This window comes from Ambystoma mexicanum, chromosome 6p (assembly GCF_040938575.1).
Source record: "Ambystoma mexicanum isolate Mex_15411 chromosome 6p, UKY_AmexF1_1, whole genome shotgun sequence".
NCBI lineage: Eukaryota > Metazoa > Chordata > Amphibia > Caudata > Ambystomatidae > Ambystoma > Ambystoma mexicanum.
The window spans coordinates 141,279,004-141,302,510 of NC_090935.1; the positions used below are offsets into that span (position 1 = coordinate 141,279,004).

Sequence of the window (23,507 nt, forward strand, 5' to 3'; positions counted from 1 at the left end):
TCTTGCCAATCCTTTGGGGTGCCTGTGCGCTTTCCACCATGAACCAGGCAGCTGCTGCTGCTGCTCCTCCTGCTGCGGGTCAGCCACCGCTTGTGCTTCCACCTGCCCCTCCGCCAAAACCACCGGGGTCCCTACAGCCGATGCCTGAGTTTGATATCTCGGGTGCTCCATCGGGCCTGGGACAGAGGTGGAAGATGTGGATGGACAGGCTGGAGATGTATTTCAGGGCCACTATGGAAACAACGGACGACGGCAAGCTGGCCACCCTCCTGTACTCTGCTGGTCCGGCGGTGCATGAGGTATTTATGTCCCTACAACCGGTGGACGGATCGTTTGCGGCGGCAAAGGAGGCACTTCATAACCACTTTCTGCCAATGGCCAATGCGGACTATGAACGTTTTCTTATGGGAACGGCTCGCCAAAAAGATGATGAGACTCTGGATGTGTTCGTTGGGCGGCTGCGGCGTCTGGCAGCACCGTGTGCCTGGAATGACCCCGAGGTCATGATTAGGAACCAACTCATTCAGGGGTGCAGCTCGGGGAAACTGAGACGCCAGATCCTGCGAGAGCCGGGCATCACCCTCCCTCGCATCCTAGAACTGGGGAGGTGCCACGAGGTCTCTGAACTGCGTGCAACCAGGATGGAAGCGAGTGTTCGCCCACCCAAGGTGGAAGAGATCTGTGCGGTCGGAAGAGGCCGCGGGTTAAGGCGCCCCATGAACAATCAGAGCCAGCGCGCGCAGGGGTCGAATGTCTCGTGCCCGAAGTGTGGCTATGATCTCCCGCACCCTGCGGAGTGCCCGGCGATGGGAGTCAAGTGTGGCAGATGCGGAGGCCCTGACCACTTCGCCAGAATGTGCAAATCTGCCGCCCCCAAAATTGTGCCGAGGGGACCAGTTCGAGCTGGCTTCTTCCGGCCCCAGAGGGCCTCCAACGTTGCCCAGGTGGACCAGGGTGACGAAGGAGCCCCTCAAGAGGAGGAAGAAGATGACGAGGACGAGGAGAACGTGTTTTTCGTGTCCAGCGTGAGCGTGCTCAAGTCCCGCTCTAAAAGACAACCCAGGTGCAACGTGCTGGTTAATGGAGACTCTGTGCCGATGCTAGTGGACACTGGTGCATCTGTGAATGTAATGGCCCGCCAGCATTACAAGAACATGGTGGCCCCACCTGTGCTGGCGGCACCGAGGGCACGCATATTCGCCTTCGGCGGGGACCGGCCTCTGCCTCTAGACGGTGTATTCGTGGCCGGTGTGCAGTATGGGGACTCACAGATACGGGCTCGATTCTACGTTACACCCGTGAGTGACAACACCCTGCTCTGCTGTGCCGCGGCGGAGGCACTGGGCATTGTCACATTCGCCTACGCAGTGTACTTGGAGGACATCCAAGCCCTCCTCGCCAAACATGGATCCCTGTTTGAAGGCATTGGACAGCTGGTGGGTGAGCCGGTCCGGCTCCATATCGATGAATCCATACAACCAGTGGCGCTGAAGCACCGACGGGTTCCTTTCCATCTCAGAGATCTGGTGGATCGTGAACTTGACAACCTCGTGGGGTTGGACATAATCGAAAAGGTTGAAGGACCCACCCCCTGGGTATCCCCCATTGTCATCGCCCGCAAGCCCAAGCAACCCGATGCTGTGAGAATTTGTGTAGACATGCGGCTGCCTAACAAGGCCATAAAGAGGGAGCGACACCTCACCCCCACCATCGATGACATTATTGCGGAGCTGCAGGGTGCAAGGTTTTTCTCTAAGCTCGACCTGAGATCGGGTTATCATCAGGTGGTCTTGCACCCCGAGTCCAGGTACATTACTACCTTCACCACACATCGGGGTCTCTATCGATATAAAAGACTAAGCTTTGGGGTGTCCTCGGCAGCGGAGGTCTTTCAAAACATAATAAGAGGTGCACTGGCGGATCTGGAGGGCGTCCTTAATATCAGCGATGATATCCTAGTGTACGCCAAATCGGAAATGGAGCATTTGTCACGCCTGTCCAAGACCTTTGAACGGCTACGTCTGCTGGGCCTCACTTTGCACAAGGACAAATGCGAGTTCCTGAAGACGGAGATCGAATTCTTTGGATTCGTATTCAAGGCGGATGGGGTGTCACCAGATCCCCGTAAAGTGAGGGACATCAAGGAGGCGCGCCCGCCTGAAAATGTCGCGGAGGTGAGGAGTTTTCTGGGGATGGTCACGTACTGCGGCCGTTTCATCAGAAATCTCGCATCCCGCTCTGAGCCCCTGAGGTCGCTCACCAAGAAAGACACCACCTGGCAGTGGGGACCTCTGGAACAGGCGGCATTTGACGATATTCGAGGGGCGTTAGCGGCGCATGACACCATGGCATTCTTTGACCCGAGCCTGCAGACGGAGATCGTGGTGGACGCCAGCCCATATGGGCTAGGGGCAGTGCTCACGCAAGTGGGAAAAGACCAGGAGGTCCGGCCAATAGCCTACGCCAGCAAGGCCCTGTCTGACACTGAGCAGCGTTACTCTCAGATTGAGAGGGAGGCCCTGGCGGTGCTGTGGGGCTGTCGGCACTTCCGCCTCTACATTCTGGGCCGTCCCGTGACCGTGGTCACGGACCACAAGCCGCTGCTGCCGATCATGGCGGGCTCGTCATCTCGCCCGCCAGTGAGGATTGAGCGTTGGATGCTCGCCCTGCTGGAGTATGGGGTGTCATTGACCTATCGTCCCGGTGCCAACAATGCGGCGGACTACCTATCTCGACACCCCAGGAGCGACTCACAGGAGTCGGCATCGGCGGAGGAAGCAGACGAACACGTCTGCCTGGTCGTAGAGACGGCGACACCCAACTCCATGCAGGTAGAGGAACTTGAGGCGGCATCGAAAGGCGACGAATGTTTCTCCATCCTGAAGGAGGCACTGCAAAAGGGTGCCTGGAAGACAGTGCTGGAGGCGGTGGAGCGAAGGACATGTGAAGCCCGGGTCACTCTTGAGCAGTTGTGGAGAGTGAGAGAGGAACTAACATTCTCCGAGTCAGGGCTACTACTAAGAGGGGAAAGAATCGTAGTGCCCCAGGCCAAAGTGGCACAGGTCATCGCGCTGGCGCACCAAGGTCATCAAGGGGCCCCCAAAACCAAGGCTCGTCTCCGTCAGAAGGTGTGGTTTCCTGAGTTGGAGCGGAAGGTGGAGGCGTTCGTGGCCTCTTGTGTGTGGTGTCAGGCGGCGGCCCCGGCCCAGAAGGAACCGTCCATTGAAGCTATGCCCCGCGGGACTCGACCATGGGAAGTGGTGCACGCCGACTCGGGGTCTACATCCAGAGGCACGCACTTTCTGGTGGTGGTAGACGAGTGGTCGAGATACCCGGAAGTTGAGTTTATAGACTCAGTGGCGTTTGAAAACGTGGTAGTGGCGCTGGAGAAGATCTTTGCCACTCATGGCCTCCCCTCTGTGCTGTGTTCAGACAATGGAGCCCCATTCCAGGGGGAGAGTTTCGCAGAGCTCATGAAAGAGTATGGAATTCAACACCGGCGGGTCACCCCATTGTGGCCTCGCGCCAACGGGGAGGCCGAGCGAATGATGCGCACCCTCAACAAGGTGTTCCGCATTGCCCATGGAAAAGGGGATTGTTTGCAGAGGGCGTTGTACGTATTCCTAAGAGGGTACCGCACCACCCCTCATTCATCTACGGGGGTGGCTCCGGCAGAAGCACTATTCCAGCGGTGCCCGAGAGATGTCATACCGGAAGTGGGGGACAGAGACCCCGCCGTCATCGACAATGAGCAGGTGGAAGAGGACCGACAGGTCAGGACACAGATGGAGAACATTCGGAGGGGGCTTAGACCCCCACACATCGTGATGGGGGATGAGGTACTGGTGAGAAATCGTCACCCCCATGGAAAACTGTCTCTCACGTATGAACCCGCCCCCCTGGACGTGGTGGCCGTCAAGGGGTCAATGGTGACTGCTTCGGATGGTAATTCATCGGTGACTAGGAACGCGTCGTTCTTCAGGAAGATTGGTGAACCCAGAGTGAACAACCCGGACAGCCAAGAAAGTGAAGGCGCTCTGGATGAAGGTGGGGGAGAACGCGCCGTGGTGGAATCGCCGGCTCGAGGCGGACCCAGTCCAGGGACACCAGCCAGGGACGGTGGCAGGAGGTACCCCCTGAGATCAGGGCGTGGGAAACCTGCCCGTCTCAGTGACTATGTGACGGACTGAGCTGGGAGGCTGACCGGGGATTAATGGTCAGGCCATGACAGGTACACACGGGGGATCCAGGGTGGCTGTCAATAAATGGGGGTGCTGTTAAAGTTATAGTGTGATATTGGTCATAGATGTGTGTGAGTTAAGTACTCCTGTTTCCAATTTGTTGTTATGGAAAAGGAGGAGTGTGGCGTGGCCCCTTTAAGGGTACGCACGCGACGGAGTGACGTCAACTCCGTCGCGTGCCTGTTTAAATAAACGGGGCGGCTCCTGGTGACGTCAGTTCACCGGGGAGCCCACACCAGCAACATCTCCGTCTCTGTGTCTGATTACCACAGGGGGTGGGGGGCTCACGGAGGCGGCTCATAGGAGATCGCTAACACACCCCATGTATGCTAGCGTCCACTTTTCTCAAAGACCATCTGAATATACACCCAATCCTATTCTATGTTGGAGCGATTGCTCATATGTTGAAATGTTTGCTGTTTCTTGTAAAACCTCAATAAAAATATTTTCAATACACAAAAGCATAGCCTGCCTCCGACCTTAAGAGCCTTCGTTCCTACTTCCTGGCATAGCAGTAAGATAAGCGCCCAGATGCCTCAGGGCTGGTGAGGGCTGGGGGTGGGGGCGCTCTAAAAACTAAACTAAACTCTATAGCCGGGAAGACTGTAGTCTCTTTCAAGATGGCCGTCGGCAGTGGCTGTAGTTCTACTAGACCTGCGGCCCTTATAAATGTACCCCTTTTCTCTTTCCATGACAGGTGGCAGGACAGAGGCCGAAGGTGACGCTATGCTGTCCTACGAGCTCTGGGGGCGGAGCTTGCGTGTCTGTCTGACGCTGCTGCTTGACACGTTCCAGACAAAAGCAGTGTGCATCAGGCAGCCTTGCAGCAGGAGAAAGTCAAGGCGTGGGCTGTTGTGCCACTGTCCCGCCGGGAGAAGTGCGGTGGCGCGCACAGTGGTCAGAGCGTTGCACCTCCTGCTCTTCTAACTGCAGCATGACTGCGCTCGGTTCCCGGGCTGTGCGGGCGGCGTTAGTGCTGGCTGTCTTGGCTGTGGTAGTTCAGCTGTTAAGGATCTGGCTCAGCTCTAAGTCTTATCTCTTCAATCAACGGGATCTCGCGGAGCTGGCCAAGCAACATGCAGGTGAGACTTTACTGAATATAGTGCGGAGCATTCCCCCCCCCCCCCTAGACCTGGTGTAATAATGTATAGATGTATGCAGCCTACACGCGAGAAGCGGGATAATGCACCATTGTCCAGCAAAGGAAGCGAATACCCCACGTGTCAAGCCAGAAATTAGCATATCAAGGTGAAATATGCTCATTACATTAAATTGGATGTGCCTCAACAAAAAAATTGCACAGAACGAATGGCATTTGCTTTTCATAAAATGAACACACACAAAAACAAATCTAACCGAGGATTTTTTTTTTTCTAATGGTGTTCTTGAAAACGTTAAAAGGTGTGCATGTTTAAAACTCTTACAACCAATACAAATGTTTTCCCTGTGATTTGCAGTACCAAAATGGGACATTTAATCTTTAGTTCATTTTTCATCCGGTTATATAGTGCAATGGTTAAGTGTCCGGCCTGCAAACCTGATGACTGCGGTTCGATCATGAGGTCAGGTTTAATTCATAAATTCAATGAGCATATTAAATGTTTCTGATTTTTTAAAAGGGGGGGGGTGTGAGGGAACGGAGTCCACTCTCTGAAAAAAGTGGGTGGACTCTGTACCCCGTGTGTATCCTCTCTCGTCTTGAGCCCTGCTATGTGTGTCTCATACATGGCCGTCGGTTTGATTAAAGGCACATGCCATACGATATAAAGTCAATCAGCATGACGCAGAGACCTTAAGACATGCCCCATAAACATAGATTATGTATGAACGTGGTTCACAACTAATTATAGGTACGAATACGGGCTAGTCTCTTCCTCCATGTTTCGAGGATTTCACCTTTCCAATAAACTCACTCCTTCCATACACTCAAATGTGGTCACCTTACAAATATCTTTATCACCCTCCAATAAATGATCACCCTAATGTCTTTAATGCTATCCGTCCAGAACATTTGACTCCACCATTATTGGTGACGCAACAGGTTAAAAGGTTGATCTACACAGACAAAGTGCTCTTGTAACCCTATGAAATACCATCTAGAGTAAAGCAGTGGGTAGTGAATCATACTCTCCCTTTTTGGGTGAGTAGCTTTGGCAAGAAAAAAGGGAAGTGATGGATGGAAAGTGAGGAGATGGCTGAGCACACAACTACCCCTATTGCACAAGGGCCCTGGGAGGGCACATTATGTGCCGTGGTCTCAAATGGACGAGAATAATTTGATTAAAATGCTTCTGCCCCTTACTGCTGGGGCCGGGAAATGGGTATATGCCTTCGAAAAGCAAACAGCAGGAATTCCCTTGGCAGTGGGAGACGTGAAAAGTTTATTGGTCGCAATTGTGGGAGATCAGGCGGGTGACGTATGGGTTAAGGCTGGGCACCCAGGAGTGAAGTTAGTTGACGATGCACACAATGGGGCCCCTTTCAACAACATCAGAGCGCAAGTGTGGGACGCCACCAAATTTGCGGCCTATAATGCAGTACACTATGGGGGATGATGAAGACCCTGTGTAGTACATCTGTGGTTTAGGAGATGCGGAGACGGCCGACCAGTGGGACCGTTCAGTTCCACTTTTCTACTTCATTATTAAAAGGGGATTACCCAAGTTAGTTCAGAAAGCGCTCAACAAGATAGTGGGGGTGGAGGCGAAGGGGTGGCCAGTGATTTACACCATTGTAAAAGAATTAAAGGATGAGAAAAGGAAACGGCTCAGAGATTGCAGGCTGAGGAAGCGAAACTAGTGCAGTAAAAGTTAGCTAAGGTAGCACTTGAAGGGGCGATATTCTCCCCTCTGGCCCGACTCACTCTGCAGGGCACACTCTGGATGTTCTGATCTCTATGGACCTTCCCCTTTCCATCCCTCTCACTGCTCCTCTCTCCTGGAGTGATCACTTTCTCCTTTCCTCCCAGCTCACCCTCTCTACCCCTCAGGCCAAGCCAACTCCATCACTGCCTCCCACCTTCTCGGTCATCCGACCCATGAAGCGCATGTCAGTTGAGGCTTTTGCCGCCACTTTCTCACCCCCCCCCCCCATCACCCTCTGGCTGACTCGCACCCAGATACAGCCCTTTACACGCTTCGCTCTGCTATATCTGATACTCTTGGTGTTCTTGCCCCTGTCATGAGGATCCGCCTGAAGCCCAAAGCCAAGTGCAACTCCTGGTACGACTCAGACCTCATCACCCTTAAACGCAAGTGCAGGGTGGCTGAGCGGAAATGGTGCGCATCATGTACATCCACTGATAAACTGGCCTGCCGCCTGCTCCAAAGGCAATACAGGCTCTCTGTCCTCACCAAGAAGAGAGCTCACATCCAAGCCTGTGTCTCTGCGGCATCTAACAACTCGGCTGAACTCTTTAAAATCTGCAAGGAACTGGCCAATCCTGCTGCAGTTTCTACCACTCCTGTCCCTTTCCAAGCCCTCTGCATGGCACTGGCTTCTTATTTCATCTCTAAAACTCAGGACATCCTGTCCTCTCTCTCCTCTACCCTTCCTCTCTCTACTCCCTGCTCTTCCTCTGGCCCTTCTTCGGCCACGTCTCCTCCCTCCTTCTCTGCCTTTCCCCTATTCTCCCCTGATGAGGTTTCTAGACAAGTCCAATCTATGAAAGTCTCATCAAAACAGGTTCATCCCTGTTCCTCCAAAACCATCAAGGACCACATTGACTCCCTGGCTGACTTTTGCAACCACTCCTTCGCCACTGGGGTCTTCCCTTCTCCCCTGAAGCACCACCTAGTCCACCCTCTTCTTAAGAAACCCTCTGCCGACCCGTCCTGCTCGGCTAACTATCGCCCAATCTCCATCACTCCTTTCCTGGGCAAACTCTTACAAAAAATCTGGCCATCTCCCAGCTCAATCTTCTCACTGAATCTGTTGGTTGCCTCCATGACCATCAGTCTGGGTTCAGAGCTGCCAGAAGCACAGAAACTGCTCTCCTGAACATCCGTGAAGACCAGCTCTCCAACCTTGATTTCAACACCCCCTGTGTCCTCACCTTACTTGATCTCTCTTCTGCCTTTGACACGGTCAACCATTCCATCTTGCTCAACAGTCTGATAACCTGGGGATCACCGGTCATTCCCTGGTGTGGCTGTCTTCTTTCCTCGTTGATCGACCCTCCCAGGTTCAACTTGGGTCCTTCCTCTCCTCTATTTCTATCTCTACCTGTGTTGGTCCCCAGGGGTCTAACATCTCTCCCTGGCTGTTCAACCAATACATAGCACTTCTTGCCCACCGCATTGCCGTGCTCTGCCCCAACTTCCAGTGCTATGCGGATGACTCGGCTCATTTTCAGGCTACCCTCAGCCTCCTCCTCTCCCGCATCTCTGTCTGTCCGCCATCCAGGAGTGGTGTGCTGCCAATGATCTTTGCCTTAATGCCAGTAAGACCGAGATTCTCCTCATCGGCACACCGCTCCCTCCTTTCATGTCACTCTCTGGCCGGCCTCTCTTGGCCCTCTTCCTGCTCCCACCTGTGAGGCTAAAAAGCTCAGGTTCATCTCCGACTCCACACTCCTCCTCTCCTCATATCTCTGAGGTCTCTAAGAAATCACACTACCAGCTGCACCTTCTCAGAGGTATTCTTCCTTTCCTTGCCTTCCCCCAGAAGCTCACGGTCTCCAGAGCTCTGGTTCTCTCTAGGCTGGACTGTTGCAACAGCCTCTTTCTAAATCTGCCTGCTTCTACTATCCTTCTCTGCAACTCATCCAGAACAGGACTGCAAGACTTGTCCTTGGCCTCAAGCCCAGGGAGCGTATCTCTCCAGGACTGAAATCTCTGCAGTGGCTGCGAGGATTAAGTTAAAAACCCTCTGCATTGACCACAAGGCCACCTGGGGCCTGGGGCGTCAATACCTTCAACTTTCTCTTCCCAAATATCTTCCTTCTCAAGCTCTTTGCTCAGCTGCCTTCAACTCCCTCAGGGTCAGTCGCTTCTCCGAGCAACGAGTTGGTGGTAGATCTTTCTTCGGCTGGGGCCTCCCTGCCTCCCTGAAACTTGAGGAGAATTCTCTGATTCCAGAACACCTCAAAACCTTTCTCTTTGCTTCTGCTTTTTCTCCTCCCCTCCCATGTTGACCTCCTGGCTGAAACTGAAACTGGACTGGTTACCTGGCCACCCTCTGATCTCGGGCCCAGGTCCCCTCCCACCTCCAGTCGCACACCCGCACTGCCTCCCTGGTAACCCCCTCAGTTGGGGACTGTTTTCTGCATCCCTACAGTCCCACTACCAGCACTTACACCTGATGTATGCACTTGCCACCTACTGGCTGTACTTCTACGTATTATGTATTCTTTTATCCCATATATTGCACCGCCCCCCGCACTTTCCCTTTTCTCCCTTCCCATGCACTTGCGCTATCTGAATGACATTTGGCGTAGTAGGATCGTTGTCTGTCTTCCCTCTGTTTCCCCCTCCCTTGCCTCATCGCGCCTTGAAATCTGTATAGGCTCGTTATGAATGCCATATCATATACTGAAATGGCGGAGCAGGCTGCCGCATGCGCCGTCAGGATAGTATCGTTTTGACCAGGAGGAGGGCAGGGGCTGTTGGGCGGCGGACCACAGCATAAGTATTCTGAATGGCACCAAGGAGGTTAGCAGCAGGGAAGAGGAGGGTTTCTAGGGGCGATCGAGGGAATGGATCAATGGGTTTGTATGGGATCTTCTCAGTGTTGGAGCTGTGGGACGTGGGGACACTTTGCAAGAGAGTGCCGAAGCAGGCAGGGGGAGGGGTACAAACAATACAGCCACCCTGTCCCTGTGCCATGTACCATCTGTGAGAAACCAAAGGGTGTCTCACTTACTAGTCCCCAGGGATCTCTCTCTCAGGTGGCCAGTGCGGGAGGATCACCTGGGTCGGGGATCTTCAGGGAGTGGGGGTGAGGCAACTGATGGTGAGATGCGGTATCCCACCCCCCTCTCCTGTGCTCATACCCCATCCTGTTTCATAGGATTCTCCTGCGTCCCAACTCCCCCTGCCTACCCCAACCCCCTTTCTACACTAACAGTGGGCCGAGGAAGAGACAACTGAGACTAAATAGGATAACACTTGCATATCTTATTGGACATGTCCCGTTAATCAGGTCAGGCAAAGTCGGGCACTTGAATTTAATCACATACATCTGATACCCATTAGCTCTCACCACACAGATGAAAGGCGGAACGGAGAGACGCACTCTGAGCAAGGTGAGACACGAGAAGGAGCAGATATTCCGGGGCACAGGTAAACCCGCTAGAGCAGGATGACCGATTGAGGGACCAGAGCGAAGGGTAGGGAAACCCTGAGGATCCCTGCAGGAGGTTGTTGCCTCTGGGGAAACTGTGAAGGATGCGTGGAGAGAGCCAAATCTCAGACAAGAAAAAACCTGCTTTGTGTTTCAAGGACGCCAGCGACCCTCCCGGGTGAACGACAGAGTTGGGGAGGCGAGGCCAAGCCTGTGTTATCAACCGTGACTCGTGAATCAAAACTGCAGAGACCAAGGAATGCACACAACCGGTGAATTAGCGAATGAAAGGCTGGATTGTGTCAAGGAAAGATTGAAGCCGCGACAGTAGATTTCACAATTGAAGGTTGCGCACATGCTGATGAGACGCGAAAGAAAGCAAACTAGTTGTGAACTTTTAAGATACTGATAACTCTGAAGCCAGTGATACAGAATTGCAGAGTGGTTCGGCGAAAGGAAATGGCCCACTTGAAAGTGTCCGAAATGTTTGTCTTGCGGCAAAGTAAGTGAACTCTGAAATGCAGAATGGTCAAGATTACCCCCGACGAAAGGGGAAGTTAAAAGGTGATTACTTTAAGAGGAAGATTTATTTGAACTGTTCTGGTTGTGGTATTGAACTACCAAGACCAAGAAACACTGGGGCAAATACGGGAGAGTTCAAGAAGTGGCCCTGCAGACGTCTATGGTAAAAGCCTTGCACATTTGAAAGTCTTCGACATCAGTGAGGTCTGAACCCGACGGGGTGAACTACGTGAAATTTTGTTGAACTGTGAAAGAACTTTTATAAAACTGGAATAAGTGACTTTAATGTGGAAGGCCAAGCGGGCCTCAACCTATGTTTTGAACTGCCTTTTTTTTAATTATTATTATTTTTTTTTTGGGATAACCTGAGCCAGAGTGTGTCATCCAGTTTACAGGGGCCTCCTTACTGTGTGCTGTCCAACAAGGGGAGGAGAGCTGACTCGGCCACCTTGATTCTTTGTTATAACACTTACTTTCCTTTGCATACGCAGTCCCTTTTACACACCTCTTTGTATAAGAGATAAGGTAGGCATTAGATTTTGTTAGTATAGGCCATTTTGATTTGACAAAGACTGACTAGGACTGGGGTTTCTTTATTTTTGATGGTAGAGAGTACTCCCATCATAGCTATAGAGCAAAGTAGGAGTTTTTTCAAACCCCAAGAATTTAATAAAGGTTTTGAAACTTTAATTCTTGTGTCAGTGTCATGCTTGTGATACCTTGCCTCCCTTACACTTTCCACCCCCGATGTTCACACCTATACCTTTGGAGATACACTAGGCCTATACCCAACTACCACCAAACCCCCCCAAAACACCACCTCATGCACCCCACAAGCTGCACAGCAGAACACCTTGTATGTCGGACAAATGACCACATTCAATGCAGTGCTAAATGGGACAGTCACGCCTTACCGAGGGGCGAGCGTCGTGGGAGGAAACCCTTTTATATTCCAAGGTTCCAATACCTACCCTGATTAAGCCGGCTCACAGAAAGCTCCTGTGTGCCTGGTCCTGTCCATGATGACCCACCCTGACTGGGTGCTGAGATAGGTAATGAGCAGTTCATCTTTATGGTCGACACAGGTGCCACTAAATCGAGCATCAGTGAGGGAAACCTCCCACTATCAGGTGAAACTCTTGACATGCAGGGATTCTCTTGGGCTGTTGCAACGGTTCCCTACACAGAAGAGGCAGCGATCAAAATAGGAAGAAAAATTGGGCGTGCACCTTTACTGTACTCTGAAACCTCCCCGATAAATTTGTTGGGACGGGATTTGGGTCACGGGGTGGTGTGCACCACCCCAGGCATGTGTGCATTATGGGCCATGGTCATCACACAGCCGAGAGTGGGGGAGGTGGTGGTTTGCGGTATTCATGTGTACCCAGACATGTCTGTTTACGGAATAACAGTATTCTGATATGATAGGTTATTTATAACACGCTCTAATACCCAGAGGTTTCTAAGCGCGGACCCCGGGGACAGAACCTACGTTGCTCCGTGCCGTCTTGCTTCCAAGGCGAGTGCGTTGCCCCTGAGCTATCCTCCTGAGACACTGCATCAGTGCCCCAGATTGACAAGGTGGCTGGCAGGTACCCTTGTAGAAACTTGTGGCAGATATAATGCCATCTCTAGATTTACAGGGGTTGGTGGTGTCAGCTAAAAGGATTCTTATAGTGGGCAAAGACTCCAATGGGTGCGAGTGACGCACTATGTTGTGCATTGACCCATTGGTGGCTCTCAAAGAAGTGACAGATACAGAATTGTTTGAAGACAGGGTTGATGATGGAGAGATTACGTTGAAAATGTGTATCCTCTGTGAGATTATGGTGCAATACCGCAAAGTGTAGTGTTCCTTGATGGCCTTTGTGGCCCCACCTCCTTTCACTGAAACGGACTTGGAGCATGTCCCAGAAAGATTGTGGACCACCAATGCCCATGATGTAGGGCTCCTGCAGGGGGTAGCACCGGTCCAAATAAAACTCCAGCCATGCGCAGTGTTGTCACAAGCGAAACAGTACCTGCTGTCTAAAGGAGAGGAGGGATGCATACGAGACACCATTGTGGCCCTTCTTGGCATACAACACGGTTATCTATCTGATGAAAAAGGCGAAAGGGGTGAGTTGGAGAATGATCCAGGATCCCTGCCCCCTAAATGACATTGTCCAGAATTTCCTGTAGTACTAAACCCTGCGACGATATTGTGCAGCATCCCTAAAGAGGCGGAGCACTTTACTGTGGTGAGCCTCAAAAATGCATTCTTATCCATACTCCTGAACCACTATTTGCAGTACCTCACTGCGTTTATGCATGGGGGGGGAGGGCTGCCCTTCAAACATACAAGATTGCCTAGGGAGTACTGTGAATTAAACAGGCTCTTGCGTGCTGACTTGGGGAACATTCAAGAACCCAGCACCATCATTCAGTATGTTGACAATTTGCTAGTGTGCAGTTACAGTAAGCAGCAGTGCCTGAGGGATTCAATCACCCTCCTGCAGCTCCTAGCCACAAGGTAGACAAGACGAAGTTGCAATATTGCCCCCAAGAAGTGCTCTATTTATGACAGTTGATATCTGTTCATGTAAAGAAAATCCTACCAGATCGCAGCACTCACCAGGCAAAACTGTCAGACAAGCAGAAATTTCTAGGGTTGTGCAACTACTGCAGAGCATGGATTCTAGATTATGCAGCGTACACCAGGCTCTGTTGCAGAGGCTCAAAGGAATGATCGCAAGATTGCACGGATAGAGGGCATGCTCACCAACTTGAATTGACTGAAAGAAGTGATCTCTACTTCTCCAGTGCTAGCTACCCCTGATTACACACAAGAGTTGTATCTGTGTTCCCATTCAAACGGCCAGTTAATGACTGCAGTATTGACGCAAAAGGGCACGATGGGCCACAAGCCATTGGCATACTACAGGGGACTGCTAGATTCTGTGATACAGGGCCAGTTCCCATGTCAACAAGCGCTTGCTGCAGCTGTCTTATACGGACATTGGCGAGAAGTCGAACAGGTCTTGCTACTTGATAGTGCTTGTGGATCGCTTCTCACAGTGGGTGGCGGCTGGTCCTTATGCACACTCTGATGCAAAATGTGCTGCCAGGTTTTTGGTCAGTTATTTCCTCGATGGGCCGTTTGTGAAGTAATAAGGTCTGACAACGGAGTTCACTTTTTCAAAAAACTCTTCAGAGTGATAACCTTTTTATTTTTAAATAATTGTTTTGCTTTTCATAATGGAACACCTCTTGCTCCTCCCATTCCCCTAACCCCACCCACCAGAGGGATCATACATGTCATTGAACAGTTTTTATCTACTTCCGATGTAGTCGCAATATGTCTATAATTCTGCGCTTGTGTGGGCACCATTGGAGCAAATAATCACTTTAGGAATGTTAAGACATTGTCCCAGTTTTGTCTAAAGATTGCTTGGCCTCTTTTTGTATCGTAAAGGTTGCCCATTCTAGAGCCACAAAATGCTGTAACATTTTGTAACCAGTCCGATTCTGTGCATGATTGCTCATGTTACCATTTCTGTGCTATCGTCGGCCGGCTGCCACAAGCAGCATCATAAATCCCTTTTGCTGTTTCCTGGTATCCAATGCATCATCCTTGTCTCATAAACCACAGAGCCATATTTTTACATCCAAATTGTCTTCTCCTGGAAACATCCCATTCATCTGCGCTTTTATCCTGTCCCAGAAAAGTTGGAAACCCGGGCACTCCCATCAATCGTGCAACCAGTCCCTCTTAGATTTACAGCCACGCCAGCAGAGTGGTGAGGATGAGGGAAACATTGTATGGATTCTTGCCAGTGTATAGTGGCACTGAAACATTATTTTATACCACATTTCCCGTATTTGTATAGAACGCGTAAATGTTGGTACATTACCTAAAGTTATCCCTGTCTATCTTCTGCTGTGGCACTGCCAAATGTATTTTCTCACCTCGCCTGATATTGCATCGGGCCGGAATATCGTTAAGGAATTTATAGGATTAATACCAGTTTTTTTCGATCCAGAGTGGGTTATAATATCTCAAAAGGGGTCATCTGCCGTATAGCTGCTGCTTTGAGGGTAGGTTCAGACAACTAGTGGCTCAGTTGGCAGCATCAGAGTCTGTCTCTCCGTTAGGCCCAAGGTTAGTTTACATGCATCAAAGGACCTTATTTCTTTGTCCCTGGAACATGCCGCATAGTTCAGTCAACCCCCTCCTCCCCATTCCATTCCCAGTGAAAATTGAGGATTATGAAATAATGGTAGAAATGGGGATTGAGTGGTTGAAAGTATGCCTCTTGCCACAATCTTGTCCCATACATCCGTCACTAGTCCCACTATCTTACTTATGTGTACATTTGTTGGCCTGTGCTCTTTTCCCATCCATAGAAGTCCTGGTATGGGTGTTCCACCACTGCCCTGTCGAGATTAACCCATGTTTTCTGTGTCACCCGTGAACCACTCTTATCACTTTAAGTTGCGCTACGTCATAGTATTTACAGAGGTGGGGTAGCCCAAATCCTCCCCTGTTCTTTGGCGCCGTTAACGTTTTCATAGGTATCCGGGAGGGTGTGGGGGGGGAGAGGGTAAATTCTGCCAAATATGTTGACCCAATTCTATTGAGGGCTTTGAAGAAGGTTCTCGGCACAGGGATGGGGAGTGCTTGAAAGTAATATAATGTCATGGCCACTGGGCCGGAGCCCAGTACTTCACTTCATGCAGGGTCCCAATGGACCCAGTCTTGGCGCCTATGGCACCAAGCTCATTTCAAAGTGTACATGGCACACAGAACACCAAAGGCACGTGCAGCAAGGCCCGGGCGGGGCCCTGTTATCACAGGGAAGGCATGTGCAGAAAACAGGAGCTAGGTGGGGCCACAATGCGGGCCTAAGGGGAGTGGGGCCAGGCTAAACAAGCCGGCCCCATCCGTATACTGGCAGTTCGCGTTAGTTGGCTGAGAGCAGTGTAACGCTTACCGCCGTTCAGAGGACTCTTACCTGATCCAGCACATGCGCCTTCAGTCTCCGGAACCCTCCACCACCTACCTGGTTCTACACGTGCATCTCCAGTCTCCAGATTCCTCAACCAATCTTACCTGAACGCAGCCACACCATTGCCGAGAAGCCTGCCATCTGCTTTCCGCTCTGCAGTCGCTGCGCACGCCTTGCCTGAGACCACACCATCGCTGGAAGTGCTGTCTTCAGCTCCCAACTCCGCCGCAGCCACATTCACCTTACCTGCCTTCTGAAATCCTCCGCAGGTACCGCCCAGCATCCTTACCTGCTCCGAACTTCACCAACACAGGGCCTTCATCGGGCGTAGCCTCCACGTGGATCTTCGGCAACCTGAAGGAGTTGGACACCGCTCGCCAGCCATCCCTGCTCGGCCGCACCTGCAAGAGAATAAGAGACACAGGGTGAGCGGTCACACAGACTTCAGCTTGCTAAAGCAGCACTACTCACGAACCTGGTGCCGTTCCAAAAAACGACTTACTTACCAGTAGTGGAATCATCCGGAGCAGCCTCTCCTCTCTCACACGCTCCTGGGTCATCTTCATCATCTACAGGGGAGAGAGAACAAGATACCAGTACGAACAATCTAACTTGAGACAGTATTGTTACAAGAATACAGACAACAACCATTATTATAAAAACTTACCATCAAGACGGAATGGTCGCAGCTGGTCTGGACCTCCACAATTTTGACAAGTGACGCAACTAAGTCCATCCGCAGCGCCCCTGCTGAAGACAGCAGGACAGAGAGCTCATCCTTACATGCAAACAGGTGAGCTTGCATAGGTAAACTTCTACACACTGCATTTTGGCACAAAAGGGCAGAGGGGAACTGCGACCCCCCCCCCCCATCACGCTATTCTTGCTGCCTCATCTTATTGCAGGAACAAGCCCAGCCGTTCGGATCCCCGGCAAGACAGCAGTTGGGGGGGAGAGAAGCGTGCAGAGGGAGCCAGATCCAGGGAGGGCTCCAACCGTGCCCCAACGTCCCCGCAGAGACCAGGTGAGCGTAACATATAAAACTTGTGGTAAGACCACATGTTTACAGCTGTCATCCTCCCCAGCCACGAGACCAACAGAGTATCCACCTCTGTAGTTCTATTTTTATTTTCTGGTGCTGTTGGGGGTAGTGGGCCTCCTTACAGTTGCCCCATTGTCTTGGTTAACTTTACCCCTAAATATGAAATCCCTGCTTGCGCTTCTGTGCTTCTTTAAGCTGAGTAGAACCCTTAACCCGGTCCAGGGTATCTAGGGGTGTTTAAGTTCAACATTTCTGACTTCTGTTTATTAAGTATTATCCCTGCTATTTTTCCAAACTCTCCTAATTCTTCCATAATTGCTGGGATTGATCTCTCCGGGTGAGTCTTCGCGATTAGCATATCATCTGCAAAGGCTACCGTCTTATGCTCCTCCCCAGACATATGAATCCCATGCATTGTTTCATTGGCTCAAAGCTTAGGTAACATGGGTTCTAAATAAATGGCATATAATAATGGGCTCAAAGCTTAGGTAACAGGGGTTCTAAATAAATGGCATATAATAATGGGGATAACGGGCATCCCTCTGTGGAGCCCCGTCTTATGTTAATACTTGTGGAGAGGGTGCCATTTATGGCCAGTCTAATACAGGGTTTGGTAATTTCCTAGCACCATCGGAAGAATTCTGGACCCAAATCCCATTCCAATGCGTGGAATAGAAAAGACCATTCAACCATGTTGCACGCCTTTTCTGCATCCAAGGAGATTAGCAGCGCCAGCCGTTATGTTCCTTTAAGTGGTAGACTCTGCACTCTTTGTCATGTGTTTCGTCTCATCGTTAAAACCTGATTGGTCTGGCCCTATACGTTTCGGCGATAGCGGAGACAGTCGGTTCGCTAGGACCTTCGTATATATCTTAGCGTCCAAGTTGATTAATGCTATCGATCTGTAGGAACCCGGCAGCGCCAGGTCTTTGCCTGTTTTTTTGGGAACTCGACCCCCATGGCCTCGTTCATTGTACCCATATTGTTCCTTGTTGGCCAAAATGAATTGTATAGCTTTGTAAGTCTCGGAAACTAAGCTACCCTGACATTTATTTTTTATAGAAGCTCGCCGGGATTCATCAAGGCCCGGGGCTTTGTTTTATGGGTAGTGTTTTAATTGCTTCCGCTACTTCACTTTCTTGAATTTCCCCTTCCAGATTTTTCCTCTTGAAGATTAAGATCTTCGGAAGTGGGATTGTTTATTGTTTTGCCTATGCCCTTCTGTTTTTTTTCTTGGCATACAATTTAGCATAGCACTCTTTTAAACATTGCCATGATCATTTCATTGGTTGTGGCCATTCCTCTCGCTTTATCCCTCCATTTTTAGAATTGAGCGGGTCAGAATATTATTCTTGAGTTGTCTACCCCGTAATCTATCTGCTTTATTAGCTCCTACGTAATAACCTTTGTTTTGTAAACAAGGCCCACTTAGTGTTCCAATTGACCCTGAACATGTTTCAGTCCTTTGTACCTTTTCTGTTCGGTCCCTTTGCTAGTTCCTGCATTATGACCCGCACTTGGCTCTTCCAAGTCCTTATCTAATTGTCTCATTTGCCTATCCCTTACAGCTTTCATTGCTATCAGCGGACCCCTTATCACCGCTTTAAAGACATCCCACAGTGAATCCAGGGCATTGTCCAGAGTCTAATTATCTGTAAAGTATTATTTTCCCTTTTATGAAGTCGACCATGATCTGGTCCGGGAGTATTTCTAGTGGGAATCTCCTTTTATCCCCAGCCCCTCCCGTTTCCCTTTCTGTCACTATCTTTAATGGGGTGTGATCTGATAGTGAAATGGTGCCCAGCACTGTTTCCTTTATTTTGCCCAATAAGTATGTGGAGACCCAGATAGTCTATTTTAGATAGGGAGGCGTGGATGTGTGAGTAGTATGTATACCCCTTCGCTTGGCCTCTAATCTCTGGCCATACATTGTAAAGTGAATGCGCTGTGATTAATTAGGTGTGTTCGATGGCGTCCGCCTGTTGTCTTGGGGGTACCCAGGCCATGTTGAAGTCACCCGTCAGTACCACGTCGCCCTTCACAAAACTCTCCAGTTGAGACATCATACCCTCAGAAATCCATGTTGGCCCTCGTTGGGTGCATAAACTGTGGCGAGTGTGTAGTCCTGTGCTTTTATAGTTGGATTGAGGAAGAGAAATCTACCTCCTGGATCTATATGGGTGATTTGTTATTTTGTACCTGTATTGACAGTCTATTGCTTATGGCAATAAGCACCCTCCCACCCACGGTCCTTTCTGAGGTGTTTGCTTGGTGGAGTTGGGAGTAACCTTTAATTTTCAGCTTTATTTTGTCCCTCTTCCTTATGGGTTTCCTGATACATCACTATATATGGTTTCTCCTTTTAAGAACTCCTCCAGCTTTTTTTTTTTCTTCACCAGACTATTCATGCCCCTTACATTCTACGTCAAAATGGTTATCGTCGCCATTGAAACATGGTCATGCGCCCCATGCCCCTTTGCTGGTCTCTGCCAGTCTTTCCTAATTCCTTTTCTGGTGGGCCCTGAGTATCCCCCCTTACCCTCTCCACCTTCCCCTTCCCTGAGGAGAACCAAAGTCCCTAGGGGTGTTTGGACGAGACATCCATCGCTTTTGGCCCTCAGCCTATCCCAGAGAGCATGGCAGGGTGTCCTAAATCCCACTTCTGATTCCTGTGGTCGGCCTGTCACCGACAGCCCCACCTGCCGCCCTCCCTGGTATTTCTGCAGCCACATTAATATTACTGCTCCAGGGAAGACTGGATTGTTTTATCGGTGCTTGTTCCAGCCATCCCCCCTCTTTTCCTCATGCCTCTTCAAGCAGTGTATTGTTCGGCACTCTTCACATATTCAGAGTCCCTCTGATCTGACTTTCTTTGTCGTCTTCCAACCCGACTGTTTTCTATGTACTCTTTCCTTCCTCTTGTTTTTGTCCCTGTAGTCCTCGACCTCTTCTTGGAGTTGTATGATTTGCATTCCCTCATTGCGTATCGTGATCCTGTGCTGGCGATCATCCCATGTGAAAAGCAGTCCAAAAGGGGATGTCCATTTATATCTGACTTGTTGCTGTGCCAGGAATCGCACCACTGGGTCAATCGCCCTCCTTTCTTGTAGCGTGCTCAGGGCCAGATCCTGAAACAGTTCAATTTCCTGTCCGTTAATTCTTGTGGGGCCAGAGACAAGTGCTGCCACGAGTATCTTGACCTTCTGTACATAGGAGGTTACTGCTACCAGGACATCCCTTGGCCTTGATCCTGGTTCAGATCTGCACGGGCCAACTCTATGTATAGGGTTGAAGTTGACATGTTCATCCTTCTCACCTGTCAGGAGATCTGTGAATAGTTGTTGCACTGTGTTTCTCAAGTCTTTGTCTTCTACTGTTTCCACCAGGTTCTTGGATGGTCTGGACCAATTTTCCAAATCTTTGCCTTGAAATTCCAGGTTGTGGGAAAAAGGGATGTTCCTCCACTATCTCTTGGTGGTGCTCTCTCTTTCGTATCCACGCTCTCCTCCAGCTTAGCTACATCGACCTTTAAGTCCTGTATAGACTGCTTAATTTCTGCGTTTAGTTGGGTAAATTGGCACGGGAACAATGGCATAAACTGGTCCTGGAATTCTCTTAGCCGTTGCTGTGTGTGTTCCCTATACACCGTCATGATCAAGTATCCTGGCTCCTAGTCTCTTCGCCGGGGTGCGGTTTGATCGACTGCGTCTTCTACAGTCTGTGTTGGAGTCTCTGGTTCCCACAGCTTTGTCAGGCTATTTTCAAGGCGTTTCGGGGGGAGTTCCTGCCCGGGTGTTCTCCCTTTTGTTTTGGACACAGAGCCCTGATTACTGGATAGAAATTTCAATCTGTTTACTTGGGAGATGATATCTGCTTCTTCGTCTGGCTGGTTCTGTTATTGTCAGGGAAATGATTCAATTTTTTCGCCTGGTGAGCTCTATTGTCAGCTGAGGGGGACCCCTGGTCTTATAGGTCTATAGATGTCCTCCGGGGCAAGCCAATTTCTACTGTGTTCCCCCACTCCCATAGATGATAGGCAAGCTCGTGCGTCAGCAGGTGTCTTTTTTTTTTCTATCCTCACGGCGTTCCTCCCCCCCACCCCCCTCCCACCACCCCCTCTGGGTAAGCACAGTATACTCCATGCATCAGGAGCTTAAATGCTGAGGAGGGTCCCCAGGCCATGTCCGCTTCCCTGCTTTGTCCTCGCTGGGACCTTCAAGCCCATGCAGCCCGCTCCCCCTCTGGTGCTCTGATCCCCGTTGGTTGAAGAGCTCTCTCTCTGGGACGCTATATAACATTGTACGCTGTGCAGTGGATTTAACTGGCCGGGAGACTTGTATAGCGCTTCTGGCTCCCGTGCAGTCTCTCCACCGACGTGTCCACCGCTCACTGAGTAGGGCGGGTCTCTCAGAATGGGATCGGCACACAAGCCGCGTTTCCTCATAAGTTACACCTTTCCAATCTGAAGCGCCTCTGCTTCTTGCCTCTCCCTCTCACTAGCCAGGCTCCACCTTGTCCTTTTTTTTCCTGCGGCAACCTTCCTTCCTTCCTTCTCTGGTCCTCAGCTCAGCTGGTCATCAGCTCCTGCTTCTGCCTGAGCATTGGGTGGGGTCCCTCGGGTTGTTGGTCAGCCCCCAATTCAATGTACTCGCATGTCACGCTTCATTTTCTGCTTATGTCACAGCCCGTGGGGATGGAGAGATGTTGCACATGTCTGTCTCCGCCGGCTGTCATCTTGGAATCAGTTATGTTATCTGAACACCAAAAAAGGTACCTGGTGCTAATGAAACCGCGATCAAGCAAAGAAATTAGAAAAGTACCGTTTGTAAAGCCCTTCTGAATTGCAAATTAACAGCTGTAGCGTAGCAGTTGGCCAGGAACATAGGGTCAGAACGTGGACTGCAAATTCTCTGGTCCAACCACATGAAAGGCCCTGTGGACAGGTCACAGAGCCTTTAAAATGCACACGTTTGATCACTGGCAGCCTATGTAAAGCACTCAGAATGGGTGAAATGTTATTGTTGGCCCGGAAGGAAGCCCAGATAACAGCATTATGCATTATCCGGCCAAAAGCATTGGATGTGCACAATTTACCACCCCAGGCCAACAGAGTTGTGGAGAGGATGAATGGACTCCTCAGAAGTAGGTTATCTAAGGTTTGCACCACGTTAAAGAACTGGGTGCTCTGCTTAACCGTTACTCTGTTCAGCATGCCCATGCAACCCTGTAAGGATCACCATTTGTCACCCCATGATGTGATAATGCATACACCCCTGTCTCCAATAAGAAGAGCATCTTGCCACAGCTCTGTCCTTTCAAACACACCTCCCTACCTTGCCTGACCCCCCGTTACTTCTCCCGTCCACAATGCATCCCTCGCTCACACTTCTACATCCACCCCTTTCTCCACTTTTGCACTCCCTGTTCCTCTGACCCTACCCACCATTCTCCTCTTTTTCCTCTTCCTATTGTTTTCTGGCCATTTGGCGCACCCACAAAACGTGCTATTAGACCCACTATGCCACCTTCTCTATCCCATCTCCTTATTGCTGCTTCGTTCTCCTCACCTACTCGCACTACTTTTACGTTCAGTCTAGATTGCCCACTCTATTTGTATAATGTAATCCCTCCTGTGTGACATTGTTTTTCACCACCTTTCGACAATGACGAGGGCTATATGCCTGATGACTAAGGAGACGAGGAGGAAGCTATCCTCAAAGAACACATCGACGAGCACAACATCTCAGAGGAAGACGACAATACGGGGGACATATTTGACCCGGAGCCTATGGGACACCCGAAGTCATTAGAATGGGTGCCGTCTCCAGGAGTAGTGCTATATATGGCGCAGCATATCAGAAAACCCCTGGACAGAGAAGTACGCTCAAGAATGAGAGCAGAGTGCGAAAGGCCGGAGCTGCCTAGCAAATTGGCAGACACACCGGACCTGGATCTGAAGATGGTCACATTTGTGACTATAGCAGCCAGGGATATCAAAGGGCGTGGACCACACCTGGAGAGGGTGCCAGGATAATGGATTTGGCAGAGAAAGCCAAAGACACTGGTAAGTCAGTGGACTCTCAGGCGCTGGGGAACTGGGCACAGCGTGCAGTATGCCCCCTAGGCAATACTAACTGCACGTTCTCGGAGAGGAGGAGAGAGCAGCGTTATTGAAAATGTACAATAAACTGAGTGACTTAGCTTCCTATGAAGCAGGAGAAGGGAGCAAAGGACTGCTCTTGGGGGAAGCCTTTGCCAAGGAGATGGCGCAGTTCGTTGGAACTTATGGCATTGGAGAAGGCCCAAAGCTCCATTAGAAAGATCTTCTCAGGATGAGGTTTTGCAGGGGGCGGTCGTCCGGTCTCTTCAACTTCCATCGCAGACCCCAGGGGCTACAAGCCCAATATTGGGAAGGAAGACAACCAGACACGT

General features: G+C 50.5%; 1 protein-coding gene across 1 annotated transcript in view; it reads left to right on the plus strand.

Moving 5' to 3' along the window:
- Positions 1 to 4,972: 4,972 nt before the first annotated feature.
- The window catches only part of SIGMAR1 (sigma non-opioid intracellular receptor 1), a 223,813-nt gene continuing 205,278 nt past the window's right edge, over positions 4,973 to 23,507 (plus strand). The window contains exon 1 of the mRNA XM_069626828.1: positions 4,973 to 5,323. Coding sequence (XP_069482929.1) covers positions 5,176 to 5,323 — 148 coding nt within the window. The 5' untranslated portion in view covers positions 4,973 to 5,175. The remainder of the gene's footprint in view (positions 5,324 to 23,507) is intronic.